At 49.5% G+C, this 16,831-nt stretch overlaps 2 protein-coding genes across 2 annotated transcripts in view; one reads left to right on the top strand and one right to left on the bottom strand.

Moving 5' to 3' along the window:
* The window catches only part of LOC118015733, a 185,526-nt gene extending 182,628 nt beyond the window's left edge, over positions 1-2,898 (top strand). The window contains exon 5 of the transcript XR_004680690.1: positions 1,212-2,898. The gene's annotated coding sequence lies outside the window, so the exon portion shown is untranslated. The remainder of the gene's footprint in view (positions 1-1,211) is intronic.
* On the bottom strand, positions 2,359-14,892 carry RCN1 (reticulocalbin 1). The gene is made up of 6 exons (XM_035012518.1): positions 14,529-14,892; positions 10,335-10,528; positions 9,098-9,276; positions 7,322-7,382; positions 4,419-4,618; positions 2,359-3,506 (listed from the first exon to the last, which is right to left on the bottom strand). The coding sequence occupies exons 1-6, from the start codon at positions 14,780-14,782 to the stop codon at positions 3,399-3,401; spliced, it is 996 nt and encodes a 331-aa protein (XP_034868409.1). The 5' UTR covers positions 14,783-14,892; the 3' UTR covers positions 2,359-3,398.
* Positions 14,893-16,831: the final 1,939 nt, after the last annotated feature.

Below are 16,831 nucleotides of genomic sequence, written 5' to 3'. Positions count from 1 at the left end.
ATTCTAGCATTATAAACTTGTTTTAAGACTCCAGAGAGAGCCAAATCCTAGTTGCATATACTTGGGAGGAAGCCAGATTTTATTACAAAAGTGGCAGAATCAATCTAGAAAGACTTTTAAAAACATCCAGTCAGCCATCCACCACTTACCTCCGCAAGATGTTTTCGCTGGGCGGCTAACAAGTAGCCATGTAGCTACTGTTTGCTGGGCACTTCTGAGCAGACAGGGTTCATGCCTTTGCTAACAAGAAACAACTACAATAATCCACGCAGGTGAAGAAAACCTTCAGGTGTTGCTGATTTTCTAACTACATTTTTTTATTACACTCAAATTCATTCAAAAACCTATAGTAAGAGACAAGAGGTACGAAATGTGTGTTCATGTTTTGCTTGGACAGATTTTGGCTCCTAGCAATTAATGCTTTCGGTCACATTAAGCATATAAATAATGCTTTGTGACATTACAGTATTTCCCATTACAGATCAATTTTGTAGCATTTGTCCATAATCCGACTTGAAATGTTACCTAGAAACAAAATATGTTTTCCTTGAAACAGTCAGACCCTATTAGAAATCTAAGGCTTTACAAATCACCATGTTAACAGTTATGTCCCCTAGCTAAGGTTTTCTTTCTTTAAATAGTGTTAAATTCAGCCCCAGAAGCACTAGTCTCTGTGAGGGTTCTCTTCTTATGTACACTGATTTGAAAGGAGAAATTTAGTGCTAAAAATATATTTAACATCTTACAGTGCATAACTTAATAAATCAACCAGCATTCCCTTTTGGGATAAAAATAATGTTAGCACCTTTTACAAGTGTTATGCTTCTAATTAGGTTACAAGATATTATTTTCTCATTTTTCAAAAGGCAGGTTTTCATTGCCAAAAAAAAGGTGTCAGCCTCTTTCTGGGTAAGGGGAGTTATTCTCATTCCCTGACCATATAATCATACACCATGGGTGAGCCAAGAAATAAAGGGAACAGGTATCAGCTCTGAAGGTTGGAGCAATAAAACTTAGTGCTACCCGGTGGAGATTTGGGGCCAGGAGCACCTGGGTTTGATTCCAGCCCTGCCATTTAATCACTGTGGAGTCCAGCAAATTACCTAACTTCCGATTCAGCAAATGTGAGCTATTTTTTAATTATTTACACACTTTTTTCCCCCTGAAGAACATTCTCTTTGATGAAAGCTAACAACCTCTCATCCATTCAGCAGGTAATTACGGAGTACCTATTGTAGACCAGGCTCTCCTGCTCTAGGTCCTGGGCAACAGCAGGAGATAAGACAGACCAGACCATTGCTCTCACGTTGCAGCTTGGGGAAGATGGACCGTGTACAAACAAGAACACATCAAATGGTGCAGTTGGCTGCAGGTGGCCCCCCAAAAGATAGGTCTACCTCCTAACCCCTGGAACCTGTGAATGTGACCTTACTTGGAAAAATAGTCCTTGCTGATTTAAGTAAGGATCTTGAGATGAGATCATCCTGGATTATCAAGGTGGGCCCTAAATCCAATGACAAGTGTCCTTATAAGTCACACAGAGGAGACAGAGAGAGAAAGGAAGAAAAGGCCATAAGATGGAGGCAGAGAGTAGAGTGATGAGCCACAGCCAACGAGCACCTGGGGCTGGCAGGATCTGGAAGCAGCAAGGAAGGATCCTTCCCTAGAGCCTCTGAGGGAGCGTGGCCCTGCCCACACCTTTATTTCAGACTCTGGCCTCGAGAACTGTGAAAGACTTAAGTTTCTGTTGTTGTAAGCCTCCCTCTTTGTGGTAATTTGTACATCAACCCTGGAAAACAATGGCTTAAATGGCAATGTGTACCAAGAAGAGAATAAAACGGGGAAATGAGACAAAATATAAACAGGGACTCAAATGGGACCACCATAAATGATGAGAGCGTGGGAGGCCCCATTGTGGAGGTACTGTCTGAGTTCCCCGAGGACGTGAGAGATGGGTGTTCTGAATCTGAGGGGCAGCAAGCTCAAAGGGCCCAACCTGGGAATGAACTTGGTGTGCTGGAGGACCAGGAAGTTAGTGGGGCCGGCCCTGGGAAGTGATGGGGTCAGTGGTAGGGAGATGCAGATGCAGGAAGGGACCAGACCCTGAAGGGCCTTGTAGGCCCTGAAACCCCTCTGAGAGAGACTTACAATGACTCGAAGATGCCCTTACTAGCAGAGAAAGAAGTTCTGCCTTTGTTACATAGGTAAATGTGAGTATATTCTAAACATTCTAGTAATCAGATTAAAAGCCCAGAGCCTTTATCATATAATCATGTAATCCCATCCCACTGTTAATTCTGTATGAACAAGAATGTCACAAAGAGTGCGTGTGAGGTCAAACACCACAGGACACAGTAGAAAATCCTCAGTGGGATCCTTTATTTTGTTCATTATTTATAAGGTGAAATTTCAGCCTGTAAGAGATGTTTCTCCCAGTTCAGCCAATGGCTTGTAACATCACCTTGTCCTAATTCCCTGATGCAGCAGTCCCCAGGGTCACAGGTTCCCCGGGACCAGCCAGAGTGGGTTTCAGAACTCCACAACGCCGGCCTCCCCAGGATCCCACCTCCTCATTCCTGTCGGCGATCAGCGAGGAAATGAATTGTATTTCTGTTCACTTTTTTCAAAGCTCAGACCTACCTCATTTACATGTCAAGAAAATGTTCTCAAGTATAATAAAGTGTTTATCATTTTCCCAGAGGTCTTCGAATGAATGCCTGACATTCCTTTCTTCCCTACCTCTAAAGTTCCTTTCTTTTTCACATTATCTTTCTTGATTGCTTCTTACTGTAAAAACAAAAAAACACAAAGATATGGATTTGTTGTGCACATTAGCAGGTCCGTACAGAAAAATGCACAGAGGTTTTATATACCATCAGTGACAGCTCAGAGTATAAAGTCAAGAAGGAAGAATCTGGAATATTAGACGTGCTCGGAAATAAGCCTACATAGGAGGATACCACTGTAGCTTCATCAGACGTTTCTCTCACCAACTATTCAACAGTGGCAGATCTAAAAAATGTGCAGTTAAAATACACAGCAGTCGCTCCATACACTGCCCCCCAACTTCTGAATATAGGGCTCTTCCCCATTTTCTTCCCCTTTCGTTTATGTTTAATGGAGAAAGCTAAAAAAAGTCTTGTTTTAGCAAGTATCCCTGTAGAGTGTCGCGATTGACCAAGATTTTAATGTGTTTGGAGAGAAGTCTTACTGAAACAAGAGCGATGACTATTTTCCAGTAAATAGTGAGTGACAAATAATTTTAACCCCAATCTGAGGTTAGAAACTTGCTTTTTGGGGGGCCCACAACTGCTGTAGACGAGACAACTGTAGCAACCATCCAAGACAACGAAAGAGAGCCTATGACAGTCTGCTGTATGCTTTATGCGGAGGAGGTATCAGAGCTCATCATGGTTTTTTGTGAGATCTTCCCCGTAATTGGTGGCTTGGCTTCCGACAAACATGTTCCAGTTCTCCAATATCTCCTCTTTAGTTAGCTTTTCATCCTGCAAGAGAGAGGAAAAGACCTCTGTCACAGAAGTTCTGGTAACTCTGAGGAACAGTTCAGCGTGAAGCTCCCATTAATTTCATGGATTTTCAACATTTAAAATAGCACATGTCATAATTAAGAAGCTGCTAGGTACCTCCTCCACCCACCATCACTGCCCTGCGAAATCCAAACCGCAACAGCCTCCGGCCTTAAAAGTTGCGCTAAAATACATCAGGCAAGGCCTCGAGGAATTCCGAAGCCAGAATCCAGTCATGTCCATAAGCAGTGCTGGCTTTCCGAAAACAGGCCCCAAAGATTTCCACTCCCCCTGTATGGCTTGACTGCGGAACTCTCCTGTCTCCCGAGAACATGCAGCAGTGATCAAACTGGGAAGAGGCAGGGCTTCTTTCTAAATCTTGTTTATTTATTTGGATATTTATCAAAAGATACTGAAGCGCTGGGCATCCGAGCCCTCGCAGGACGAGCTTGCTTCAGGCTGCCTGGGATGTCAAGGGATGGGCATCCTTGTGCCTGACACGTTAGAGATGTCTGATAAATATCTGCTGACTGACTGACTGACTGACTGAACAAACCTGTCCTCGGGCAACTCAGGGTATACCTCAGAAATCCAGGCCCGGCCCACGGCAAACAAAGTCACCGTTTCTGCAATCCTCAGAGACGGGAGGGAATTAAGTGTGTGGCCCTTAGCGGACTCTCTGGGAATGTCTGGGCCTCTAATGAGTTCACCGTGGGTTATCACGGTATTGGCTTAATTAAGTTCACAAGTCTCTAATGTAGGGCAAGAATGAGAGAAGTCAATAAGGACGCGGCCGCATGGGCCAATGCTATCACCAAAGCAGCAAACAGAACCAATCTTATATGTAAACTCTCTCCCTTCAAGCAACCATTCCTGGAGAACGTGAAATACCTTGTTTTTGTCTGACTCATACACTAGGTGCCTGGCCTCGGCCTGAGCATGGTCGTAGTCTTGAGGGAGGATCCAGTGGCGAATCTCATCTTTGTCCAACTTCCCGTCCTTGTTGAGATCCCGGAACTCATTGAACTGCTCCCGTTCTGACAAAACCCAGTCTGGCTCAGGGCCGTTCTCCTCGTGGGAAAACATATCCGCTAGAAGGGAAGGTGTTCTTGGTTATGAAGAGAAGTGGGAAGGTAAGTCAAGGAAAACCTGACCTCCGGAGTTTTTGGAAAGATCATGGCCCATCAGGAGCCCTAACCCAAATGTCTGGTGGGCAGTTTCTGGAGGATAATGACGCAGTGATTTAGCCACTGTGCAGGCCGCCTCGTGGAATAGAAAGAACGGAGCTCAGGAGCCCGAAGGTGAATCCTGGCTTGTGACTTAGTTCAGTGACAGGGATTATGTTACTTAATTCAGTGAGTGAGTCTTAAGGTGTCTTGTCTGTAACATGGAGGTAATAATTTACAAATCACAGAGTTATTATGAAGATGAAAGAGGATACTTTCTGTGAAAAACACTCTACAACCCAAACCAGCACTATATAGGTGAAAAACCAGTAAAAAGGACCAACATCAAGCACTTCCTACAGTCCAGCTATTATATATAAGATACTTTACACACTTTTTTTGTTCTAACTTTCATAATAATCCTAGAAGTAGGTACTGTTAGTATTCCCATTTTATAGATGAAAACACTGAGGCATAGCCTTAACCCAAGGACCCGCAGCTAGTATGAGCTTGAGGCTACATAGGAGCAGGGTCACTCTGCTTCTACCCCTGGTCTTAACCACTTATTCCTATTGTTGTTTGTATCCTCTCCAAAGGGCTTCCCCATAGATCATTTTATTTCATCCTTATAACAATTCTGTAAGATGAATCATTATCCTTATTTTATGAAATGACCAGGAAGGGCAAAGAAGGTGAAGTTTAGGTGCATTGTTTGCTAAGTCACTAGATCTCCTTGGAAAAGACAGATACCCTGTGGGTAGTTTTCTCTTTAATGGAAACACAGCTTGGAAATGCCAGGTGGTAGAGAGAGCGGGTAGTGAATGAAGGCAAAAGAGAGACAAGACCCTTGGTTCCGCCACAAGGCAGAGCCACACCGGACATTTACAGACTGTTTCTGAGCCAGGGCTGTCACATTTATTAGCTAACTTGGGCTTCACTGAATCCCACAAGCACGCATGCTGTGTATTCCCATTTTCCAGATGAGGAAACTGAGGCTTATCATGATGACATGACTCCCACAGGGTCGCACAGCTAGTAAGTGGAGAAGCCAGGACTCCCAAGTCCAGGGTTCCTCCCACCGCACCATATCACCACCGGTCTTCTGTTCACTTCCAGCAGAAAAGAAGGCTCCTCCACCAATGAACTCACTTGCTGGACAAGTCCACACGTCAGGCCTCTCCGACTACGAGCCGCTCAGAATTGTATTTTCAAGCACCATGCCCCCGCGCCTCCCTCACTCCCCAGTGCAAAGAGTAGAGTGTTTCTTTTAGGCAAAGGCACTGACTTCGCACCGTTTGAATGCAGAGTTCAGGAGGGCCAGGAAGAGCACACGCTTTTGATCAAAAGGGCTACACTGCGTGTTTCAATCCGTGAGCCTTCTCGGTCTAATTCCATCAGCACCGTCAAGGCGAGGCGTCCGCAGCTCTGAACCGTCCCTCACACGCACCCCGGGGAACGGGGAAGGCTGTGCGGCTTGCACGACGAGGGGCCTGTCAGCGTGTTACTCTCCGAAGGTCGTGCCACCGAGATCGCTTTAATTACCACGGTGAGAGCTACCTGTCGGTTACCACACACCCGAGGACGGCGCTCGGGCCTTCAGATCAAATAGCACTTCTCCTGATGAGAAGAAACTTTGCTCTTCATTACCGAAAGCACGTGTTCTCGTGCAGGGGTTGGCAAAGTAACGCGACCCCAGACCAGAGACCGAGGGTGACGTGCACTTCGGTTTTACGCTGAAAGGTAATAAACTGCCTCTATTGACTATGGGTATGAAAATTATATGCATCCCATCCCTCACATGACGTCCCAGCTTTTACTTTATCGGCACTTGGGAGCAGAAGAGCTGCCAGGAGAAGGCACCTGCTGTTGGGAGCCTTATACTGGGGCACCCAAGTGACCGCGGTGAGGGTCAGATGGAAATGTCCAAGGGGCCTGCGCCAGCCCTTTATGCTGGGAGGCCAACTGGGCTGCTCGGAAGGGCTGCCCGCAAGGCAGCTTCTGACCCAGCTGCATGAGTTTGACTCCATCAGTGCCTGGTACCTGATAAACACACCTCTTGATGCTTAAGTGGAGCCCATCAGAACAAAATGCGAGCTGTGGTACTCCCAAGGAAAGCATCAGAAAGCAGAGGCACACAATGGCTAACCATGGGCGGCTGGGCCCAGGAGACCAGGAGTCACCTCTCTAAGAAGGAGGGCCTTTCTGCAGATGCCTCGGCATATAAGCTGTCCCATCCATCACAGCTCCATCTGCTCAGGGCTTTGAGGCCCCATGGACTCACCATCTGACTGGAGTCTTTCCCCAGACCCAGTCTGCTCTGGCCTCATGGAAATCTGTGGGATCTCCACGCCCATTTTGCAAAGGTAAAACTAGACAGTGGGGTGGGGGGGCAGCTCTCAGAGCCGTGGGGCCCACTGCTGGCCACTGTGTGACGTCCCCTAAGTGCCTCCCACATACTGGCCCCTGGGGCTGGTGTGACAAGTCCCTCCGCAGTGGGAGGACACAGGAGTGACAACTTCAGACTTGCAGCTGTTGCTAAAAGAGACGTCTGCGGAAAGGAGCTCGACATGTGGGTGGAGGAATGTCGCCCTGTTGGGAGAGCTGAGCAAGACTGCAGGCCACACTCACCAATATACTCGTCCTGATCCACAAACCCATCCCCATTCTTGTCGATGTCCTCCAGGGTTTCCTAGGAAGCAAAGGGGAATAGAGAAGAGAAGATGGCAATGTGCTCTAAGTAAATCTGAGAATTCTACCTATTGTCCTCCTCGGTCTGGCTTTTATGGCCGAAAATGCTTGGAAGCTTTTGGCTCGCCTCCCTACCTCCGTGGGCATGAGTTTCTTATCTGTAAAAACTAGGCACTGGCTTCTGTTCCTCCTTCCTCTTCCCCCAATTTTAAGAGCAGAACACTCTCTTCAAATGCAAATGTAAGTAAAAGCCCACAGGGACTCGGATTTTTATCAAGAAGCCCTGCCAGGCCAACCATCTCCACCATCCAGCCAGACCATCCCCTGGGGTACCTGGGAGGAACCCAGCTTGAGAACCACTGGACCGGGTAATCACAAAAAACAGATTGCAGGGCTGAGTGGATGATGAACACTAAGCAGGTGTCATGAAAATATGAAACGATGGGCAATTACAAAGGAAAAGTATATCAGACTTTTGGATGTATATGTTCTGCACTTAGTGCACTTGACTTCTTAATTAGGTTTATTGCTTGGGTGAGTAATTAAATGAATTTACTTTGTCACAGCAACTCAGAGCCATCCTGGGCTGAAGCAAACAGCCGACCGGAAAGCAGAGAGCCAATCCAGAGGCACGTAATGCACTTGTGGACAATTCCCGCATCTTCATCATCCTCTAGCGAAGTAGCTATCACTACATGAATGGTGGGTGGTAGAAAGAAATGATTCTTAGAGCCACTGCCCAGTCCTTGGTGTCATGATGATCACGAGAGTAAAACATGAGGCAAGAGTGGACCCCATCCACCAACTGGGCAACTAAAATAGTCCAGAGCTGATTATGAACAAAAACTTCAGTCACTGGTTTCCCAGCATTGAAGCAGTTAGAACTGGCCTGGGGCACCTGCCCAGGAAATAAATGATGGCATTTATTTTACTGTCATGGAAAATGAAGACGTTTGGGACTTCCCCCCCCCCCCCAAGACACTATGGAACGCACAGCCATCCCTCAAAGCCTCGGTTGGACCCATGCATCCTCCCAAGCCCCCCTCCTAAGAGGAATGTCCTTCCTGCCAGTTTTACTTGAAGTCCCCCTATGGTTTAACAATCACGAATTCCCTTTCAGAGTCTTTTTCTAGTTCCCGCAAGGCTGAAAAATGGGACAGAGACCAGCTAGTGGATCACTGAACCCATCTGCTCTTTCCGGCACACATCTAAACTGTATTTCCCTGCCTTGTCCTATCTAGAAGGAGCCCGTGGAAAGTAGAAGGAAGGGATGATTCATTTCTTGGCCAGGACAGTAATGGCAGACTGTTGCCTTCTCTGCATTCCCTTTTTTTTCCTTTGTGTCTCCCAGCTGGTTGTTCCAGGATGACCTAGAAGCCACAAGATGGTGGAGTACAAGGTGGAAGGCACCTGGGTACCTGACAGTACTTAGAGAAGTGCCCAAAAGGCCCACCTGACTCAAACCATCTGCACTGGACTTGGTAGAAGCAAAAATAAGCTTCGTTTTCCATGGCTGGGACTGGGGCTGTTTGTTACAGCAGCTAGCCTGCCCTGACTAATCTATTGGGTAGACAAGTATTCCCAACGTATTCCACTTCAGAGTTCTTCTCCAATTCCCGTCAGGCTGACGAATGCTCTCTCTTTGGAAGAAGGGACAAGACTGTGGTACAGATTTTGCTGGTCTTTTCCCAGCTCAGGCTCTTTTAATGATCTTACCAAAACCACAATTTCCTTCATATGCTCAAACTCCTCAGGGTGCAGAAAGGCGGTGAACTCCTCCCGAGTAGCTGTCTGGTCACCATTGAGGTCTGCAGCCTTGAACCTTCTCTCGTCGCGTGGCAGCATCTTTTTAAAGGTGTGATGATCCGAAGTATCCTGAAACTCTGCGGGGTTTCCTGCAGGATGTGTGCAGAAATGTTTGAACTGGCTGCTACAGAAAGTACTTCCTTCTAGATCACTCATCCTTCGTGCCCAAATGGTACACACAGGACAAAAGGTCCCGAGCCACTGAGTTCTTTGAAACATTTCAGAATGCCTTTAGTATCTGTCCCTTCATCTCCCTACCTCCCCCATAATCCAGGCCCTAACAGCTTATTGGGGGCATTATAGCAAATGGTTAAGAGTGCTGGCTTTAGGCCATATAGTCATACTTTTCTTTGCAGAACCCTGCTTTCATCATATCATTCTTTGATCTAGAACATACACAGGCTCCCCAGTACCCACGACATTCTAAATGTTTCTGTCTGGCTTTTAAGATCTCCCTTAACCTAATAATGAGTGTGTGCATCTCTGGCTCTCTCTCCCATGCACCCAGTGGGGCTGCACCCTGTGCTTTGCATGCATCCCTCTATCATTCCTCACAAACAAGCCTGTCTTCTATTCAAACCCCATCCACTTCTGAATGCACTCCTACCCCTTTGCTTCTCCAGCTGACCCACCTTCTCCTCTTATTTCTATCTCTCCAAATATATATCCATTTTTCAAAGCCTAACCCCCAGACCACCCTCCACCAGGAAGTCTTCCTTGACTGCTCCAGCCCACTCAGGTCTTTGCTATCTGAAAGCCGGCAGCATTTTGAAACCGTGCCACGGACACGCTTCATCTCTGCTCTGTTCTCTTTGTTCTTTGTGCCTCCAAGATCGTAAGCTCAGATTGGGCAGCAACCTAAGTCCCATCTCATGACCCTGAGATGATGACCTAGCCCAAATCAAGAATCAGATGCTTAACCGACTAAACCACCCAGGACCGTGGACCCCTCCCACTACTCACCACCTACAGCTTCACTCAAAGTAAGCAACTCTGGACATTCTTAGTAAGCAGAGGAGGATGTTACACAAGCGGGTTCTACTTAGTAGGTTGTGACATCTCCTCGAGGTGGGAGATGTGTCAAGAGAGAAGAGAGGCCTTGTTACGAGACCCCCAGCTGTGCAAGCTCCCTGGCAGCACCTCTTACCTAGGTAGTAACCATAGGTGGCTTGTTTGTATTCTTCCCAGGAAATTTTATCATCTTTGTCCCGATCATAATCCTTCCAGACTTTGGCGACATTATCGTAGATGTATCTCTTCTGCACTCGTTTGATCCAGGTTTTCAGCTCCTCGGTGGTAACAAAGCTGTCCCCATCACTGTCAATTCGATCAACAATCTTCCTGTAGTTAAAAAAACAAAACAAAACAAAACACCAAACCCACAAGGCTATTATCAAGACTTGTGTGATCCTGATCCAGAAAAAGATCAAACACCGCAGAAACTAAAATGCATAAACAACTGAAATGAAATCAATGATGCAATCATGCGGACACAACCAACTGATCAGAGTTGATTTGTAAGATGAAACCTAGCAGTCTTCTCTAGGTGCAGTCCGACTCCCTCACTTTAGAGTGATGGCACCGAGGCTGCGGGAAATGAGATGACAGATTTCTGAGATCACACAGCTTGTATGTGCTATGACCAGGGTAGGAACCCACATCTCGGGGCTCTAGGGCCAATGCAAAAAAAAAAAAAAAAAGGAAAATTCTAGGTAAACCAAAAGATAAGTGAATTCTTCTTTGCTTCTTTTTTTAAATCTCACAACTTTGGACTCAAAGTCTTGAAACTTAAAGCAGAAAGAGGCCAGATCTTATTGGCCAAAGCATAAGATGTCAGGGATGAAAGCCTTCACATCATGGGAACTATTCAAGAAACTTGACCAGCTGAGCAGCTGCAGAAGTCTATACCTCTGTCCTCAGGGTACGGATGCCTTGGTCCAGTGATGTCTCCTGTTCCATAGCTGGCCCCAGGTCCAGCGACTGCCCACTAGACTCAACAGAGGAACCCCAAACCCTAGGCCAAAGCAAACTTCAGGTCGGGAACTCACCAGTGTCCATCTCTAGGCCCGAGGGTCCCAAGCTAGGGGTGCTTTCCCTGTGGGGAACTTCAAGGACACCCACAAGCTATTTCTAATGCTTAAACACGTTTTACTCTAGTAGTCCATTTACCTGGGATGAGGTCAACCAGGCTAATTAGGGATTTGTTTCTTTGCTTTGGGCTGCAATCTGTCAACTCAGTGGTAAATGAGTTAGATCTCTTTGATTAACAGTTACTCTTTGATTAACAAGAAATGGGGGATGAATTCATTAGTACGTGTGAAGTCTCCATCGCCTACCTGAGTCTGGGTGGCTGAGCTGCTCCTCTTGCTCAGGAAAGTGTAAGCGCTCCCCACAGCTTTAATGTGTCCCCTCATTTGCCATTTTAACAGGTCTCAAGACTAACAAAGACTCAAGGCTTCCTTCCAGGGAATCACAGCCCCTCGGGGTCTCAGTTTTCCCGACTATAAATTGGAACACATGCTTTTACAAGGGATGTTGTGGCGAATAAAGGAGAGAATGTGTGCCTGGCCTCACTAAGGACAGTCATCCAGATCACAGGCGGACAGAGAACTCAAGAGACATCCAGCGAGTAACAGACATGAGCAGAGCCTCCCGGCAGGGCCTCAGGCAAACCTAGAGATGTGGGGCCAGCCGCCTGCAAGGCTGCCCATCTCTGCTCCAGACAGTGACTGCCACGTGGGAACGTAAGTCGACCGTGTCAAGAGAAACCAGAAATCAGGGTCAGTATGTGACATCACTCAGATGGTAATTTACGTTTTCTCTAATACCGCGCAGCCTGTCTCTGACTACATGTGGCCTATAGGCCTCCACTTTGCAGCCCCCTGGCCTAGGTGTCTCCAGGGGCCTTAGAATGGTCACCTTTTCAGAATCTAACGTCAGGTGGTGATTGCCTGGATCCAGCCACACTCCTCCCTCAGCAGCCCAAGCTTGGAGTGGGGGATAGCGGGGGGCGGGGTGCTACACCAGGAGCTGTGGACAGAGAGGTGGCCATTCACTCTCCAGCCCGTCCCAAACGGCACCCATCACTTCCAAGCCTCCCCCTAGCCTGGATTTACCTTACAGGTGACTGGTGTGTCCACTACCTATCCGGTGGTTGAGGCCAGAGACCGGATGTTCCCCTGGGTTCCTCCCTCCTCTTCCCCACCTCCACGCTGAGTCGAGAGCAAGTACGGACAGTTCTGCCTCCCACATGTGTCTGGATTCACCCTCTCCTGCCCTGGGGACCGGCTGGGCTTGGTTCAGGCACTCAGGGCCACTCCCCTGCCCCTGGTCTCCCCATCTGAGCTTCGGTTACATTCTCTGTCCTGCTGCTGGTCTGACGTTCCTAACAAGTTTTGGGGATGATAACATTTTGATGGTGTACGAGATAACATCTAATCTTCACCTCGCAAAGGTTCTTTCTGCCTCTGCCCTGTCCCTTTACTGTCCCAACACTCCTCATCCCCCAGAACAAGTTTCAATACCTTTACAAGCAGGTTGTTTTCTCTTCGGGAATGCCTCGCCCTGCTGGTACACCTGGCAATCTCTGAGCCATCCCACCAGTTCCGATCAGGGGGCATCCGGAAGCCCCTAAGCCCCTCTCTCCAACCTGCAGCCCCAGGGGCTCCTTCTCCCGAGGGCAGTCACTGTGGTTCAGACGTGCCACCACCACAGTGGTTATGCCCAGCGTCTGCTTGTGTCTCTCTCCTCTACTTCTGACTGTAAGGACTTGGAGGCCTAGAGCGTAAGGTTTCAACCTTTGTATCTCCCAGGTATCTAACATGGTGCCTGGCACAAGCAGCCATTCAGATGTTTGCTGCATGACTAAATGAATGATCGTGTTCATACACGATCAAATGCAGACCGACCACCAGCACTGGTTCTTGCCACTAGGCTTGCCTGTCATGAGAAAGGCAGTAAAACCGGAAGCTGTTAGGGCTGCAAACTGCAGAGTTCCCTACTCCAAATCCCAAAACCTCTCCTCCTCCTCCCTGGTGGCAGTGCTGCAAATGGCTGCCTCTCAGGGTCCCAGAATAAATCAGTTACCCAGTGCTTCCAAGCAGTACAATAGACTGAACCCATCAATGGCCCCCATTGTGAAGTCCCGAACAAGAAAAGTACTTCTCTGCAAAATAAAAGGTGATTGTTTGGAGAGGACTTTGAAGTTCAAAGATCTTTTATCAGAGCAGGCAGATGGTGCACCTACACAATAGGTATAATTTAGCCTCCGATTTTAACCAACCACACTGGCCTTTGGTAGCCCCTGTCAGCACAGGGATGGCTGTGTCCTTTTTCATGTAGCAGGACAAGAAGATCCTCCACCTCCAGGAAGCAGGTTCCGGGAGGCCTGGTGCCCAGTAGGCCGGGCTACTGGGACCACCCCCGCCCCCCAACGCCAGCCCAGCCCAGCCTCCACCTGGGACCGGGTCTTGGCTGCTGATTGCTCTGTGGAAGGGGTCCCAGATACCTTTGCACGAGCCCAACTGTATCCCAGGGAAACTGGAGAGGGTGCAGAAATGTACCAAAGTTTTGTTTTCCAGGTTTGGCTCCTGATTCAACGGTCTTCACCAGTGAAATTCACAATCTGCCACCACACCCTCCAGCTTTTGGCCCTCATTGCCAAAGGACTGGGTGCCTCCGCAGACATCTGCGGGGCAACAGAAATTGGGGGACCAGTTTCCATTCTCACTTCCCATTCCCTATGCCCTAATGCCCCTCTCTTCTTGACAGGATCTTTATAGCCCTACTTCTGCCATCCCTATCAGCCGGAAGGCAACAACACCTCTGCCCCCGACCAGGAACTCCCGGCCAGGAATCAAGCCTCTCCCTCAACCTGCCCCTTCATCTTTTATCCATTTATGTTCATCCTGGAGACCTTCTCAGCAGTGTCACAAACCCTCCACTCCGGGAATGGGGGGAGAAGAGGGAAACTGGGAGGGTGGGGAAGAGCTCATATCACTAAAATGCCACTGTGCACAAACTCTTCTTTTGTACACCCGCGGCCCTCCCTTCTGATGCAACCGAGGGGAGGGGGCGGGCCCTGGCCGCCTTGGCTCCCGCGGCCGCTGCCACGTTCTTGCCTCCCCGCGGGAAGCCAGCCCGGGCCCGGGCGCGGTGGCGGTCCCCGCATCGCGGCCCCGGCGCCCGCGACCAACTCCGCGCCGGCCCCGCGGCCGTGCCCGCTAGTCCCCGCCCTCCGACCGCGCGCCCGGTTTCGCTTTCGCTTTGCGGCGCGCGTTCCGCCTGGCGGCCGCCCCGCCATCCCCGCAGACACCTGCGACGCCCCCGAGCGCGGCCTCACCCCAGCCTCTCCTTGCTCTCCTCCGAGGTGAGCTGGTCGAAGGTCTTGGAGTCCTCTTTGCCCAGGAAGGCCTCGTGGTCGTACTGGAAGCTCTGGTTGTCCTCGGGCGGCCGCTCGCCCAGCTCCGAGTCGGGCCGCACCACGCGCTCCTTCCGCACGGTGGGCTTGGCCCGCAGCGCCCCGGGCGCCAGCGCCAGCGCCAGCAGCAGCCCCAGGGCGAGCCCCAGGAGGCGGTCGCGGCCGCCACGCGCCATCGTCAGGGCGGGAGAGCGGCCCGCGGGGAGGCACCGAGCGAGCGAGCGAGGAGGACTGCGACTCGGCAGTGGGGGCTCCCAGCGCGGCGGCGGCGGCGGCGGCGGCGGGGGAGGGGACGGGCCCGCCCCGCGCCGGGGAGAAGGGGCGCGTCCCGCGCCGCGGGCAGGGAAGCTTCGGGCAGCCCGGCTCACGCGCCCATTGGCCGCCGGGCCGCGAGCGGGGGGAGGCCGGGGCCGCCGAGCCACGTCGCCAGCCCGGGTGGTGGGCGCGGGGCTCGGGTTTCGCCTCGGCCCCTCCCCGCGATCTCGTTGCGAGGGGCGGGCCCAGGCGTACTGGCCTGGGGACCGGAGGGCTCTTAGGAAGACCGGGAAGAAGTTCTTTGTCAAGCAACAGATGTTCGCGATAAAATTCCCTCTCTCCTCTCCCAGTTCCGGAGAATTGAAAGGGGGGAGGAAGGGAGGCGTTGCCCCTCCCCAACTTCCAACGGGGCGCCCGAATCCCAGCCCTGGACCCTGTCCCAAGATGCGCTCCGTTTTAAACCAAATGCAACCCCACTTCCCCTAACTGGGAGTCTGGTTACAAACACAAGAGACTGGAAAGAAACCAGGGTGGCTGAGGTCCCCTAGAAACGAGGTCGCAAACTCAAATGTCTAGGAGGGCCAAGCAAGTAGCTTCAGTGTGACGTGGGGCCAGTTAAACTGGGCAGTCCTGCGCGTTCCCGCTGCCACGAGTGCAAGGCCCCAAACTGGGAGATAGTTACGTTTCCCAAAAGAAATCAGGATTTCAGATGTCTAATGTTTTCACTTCTACACAATGGCAACTCATTTTACGAAACACTGCGTGATTTAAACAAATCTTGTCTGTACATTGAATGCAAAGTAATGCTACCAACATAGAGAAGCTCTGTAGAACTGTCTGCAATCATGGAAATATTCTATACCTGGCCTGTCCAGTGGTGGTTATTGAGCACTTGATATGTAGCTAATGTTACTAAGGCTTTGAAAATTTAAATTTAAATAGCTACATGTGGCTAGTGACTATCATATCAGACAGTACAGGTCTAGGGCAATGGTTCTGTGTCACTGCCTTTTGAGACTCATTGAAAACCATGGGCCTCCTTGCAGAAAAACGCACATACAGCTACTGGCAGGAATGTTTGATAAAATGTGTCAGGAGATTCATGGATCTTCTGAAGCCCCACGGATGAGCCTCTGGTTAAGTATCCCTGGAAGACTAAAGCTGCGGTTGAAGAGAGGAGCCCTCTCCCACAGCCCTGGACAGCTGTACTCCAGAGCTTTTCCTTTATCTTGTTCTGCCCTCCATCCTGACCATCTAGAAAAGGTCACTGAGCTGTGCTTTTTGCTCTGGCAATAAGGACACCAGGACATTATCAGCATAGATCCAAGTACATTTTTTATGAAGACTTCTTTCAATTAATGAACAATTATTGTGTGACCATCATGGCCTAAGCACTGGACTGGATGATCAGGATACAATGGGGAGCAAGACAGTCTTGGTCCCTGCAGAGCTATAGTGTTTGTATAGGTCATTCAGGAAACTGAGCACCTGCTAAATGTCAGGGCTGTGATGGGTACTGGTTTACTGAGTAGCAAATTAGTGTGACAAGTGCTGAGGGAGGAAGGCATTGGGTATTATGGGGTACATCAGAGGGACAAGACGCAGATTTGGGGTTCCATTGAGGAAGGCCTCCCAAAGAAAGGGGCATCTAAACTGAGACTGAAGGTGAGTAAGCTAAGCCAGACAGCAGGGATGTGGGCACATGCTGGGAGGATAAGGTCCCTGTGAGCTGGCGCAGAGAGCAGTGGAGTGTGAGGTCCTACCCTGTGACACTGAGATGTGGGGATGTAGTCCTCGGTGCCTCACCAGACCTGAGCTTACTTCATGGAGCAGGAGGTGTGGTGCTTGAGAACAGACCTGCTTCCCACTGTCAGTATTGAGGCTTGAATTTCTAGCAATAGAGAAACATTACATATTCTTATATACTTCGGGTACAGAAGAGCACCCTATTAAAATGCGAAGACCCTGAG

Source organism: Mirounga leonina, unplaced genomic scaffold (assembly GCF_011800145.1).
Source record: "Mirounga leonina isolate KUSES-001 unplaced genomic scaffold, KU_Mleo_1.0 Mir_166, whole genome shotgun sequence".
NCBI lineage: Eukaryota > Metazoa > Chordata > Mammalia > Carnivora > Phocidae > Mirounga > Mirounga leonina.
This window is presented reverse-complemented; position numbering and strand designations above follow the sequence as displayed.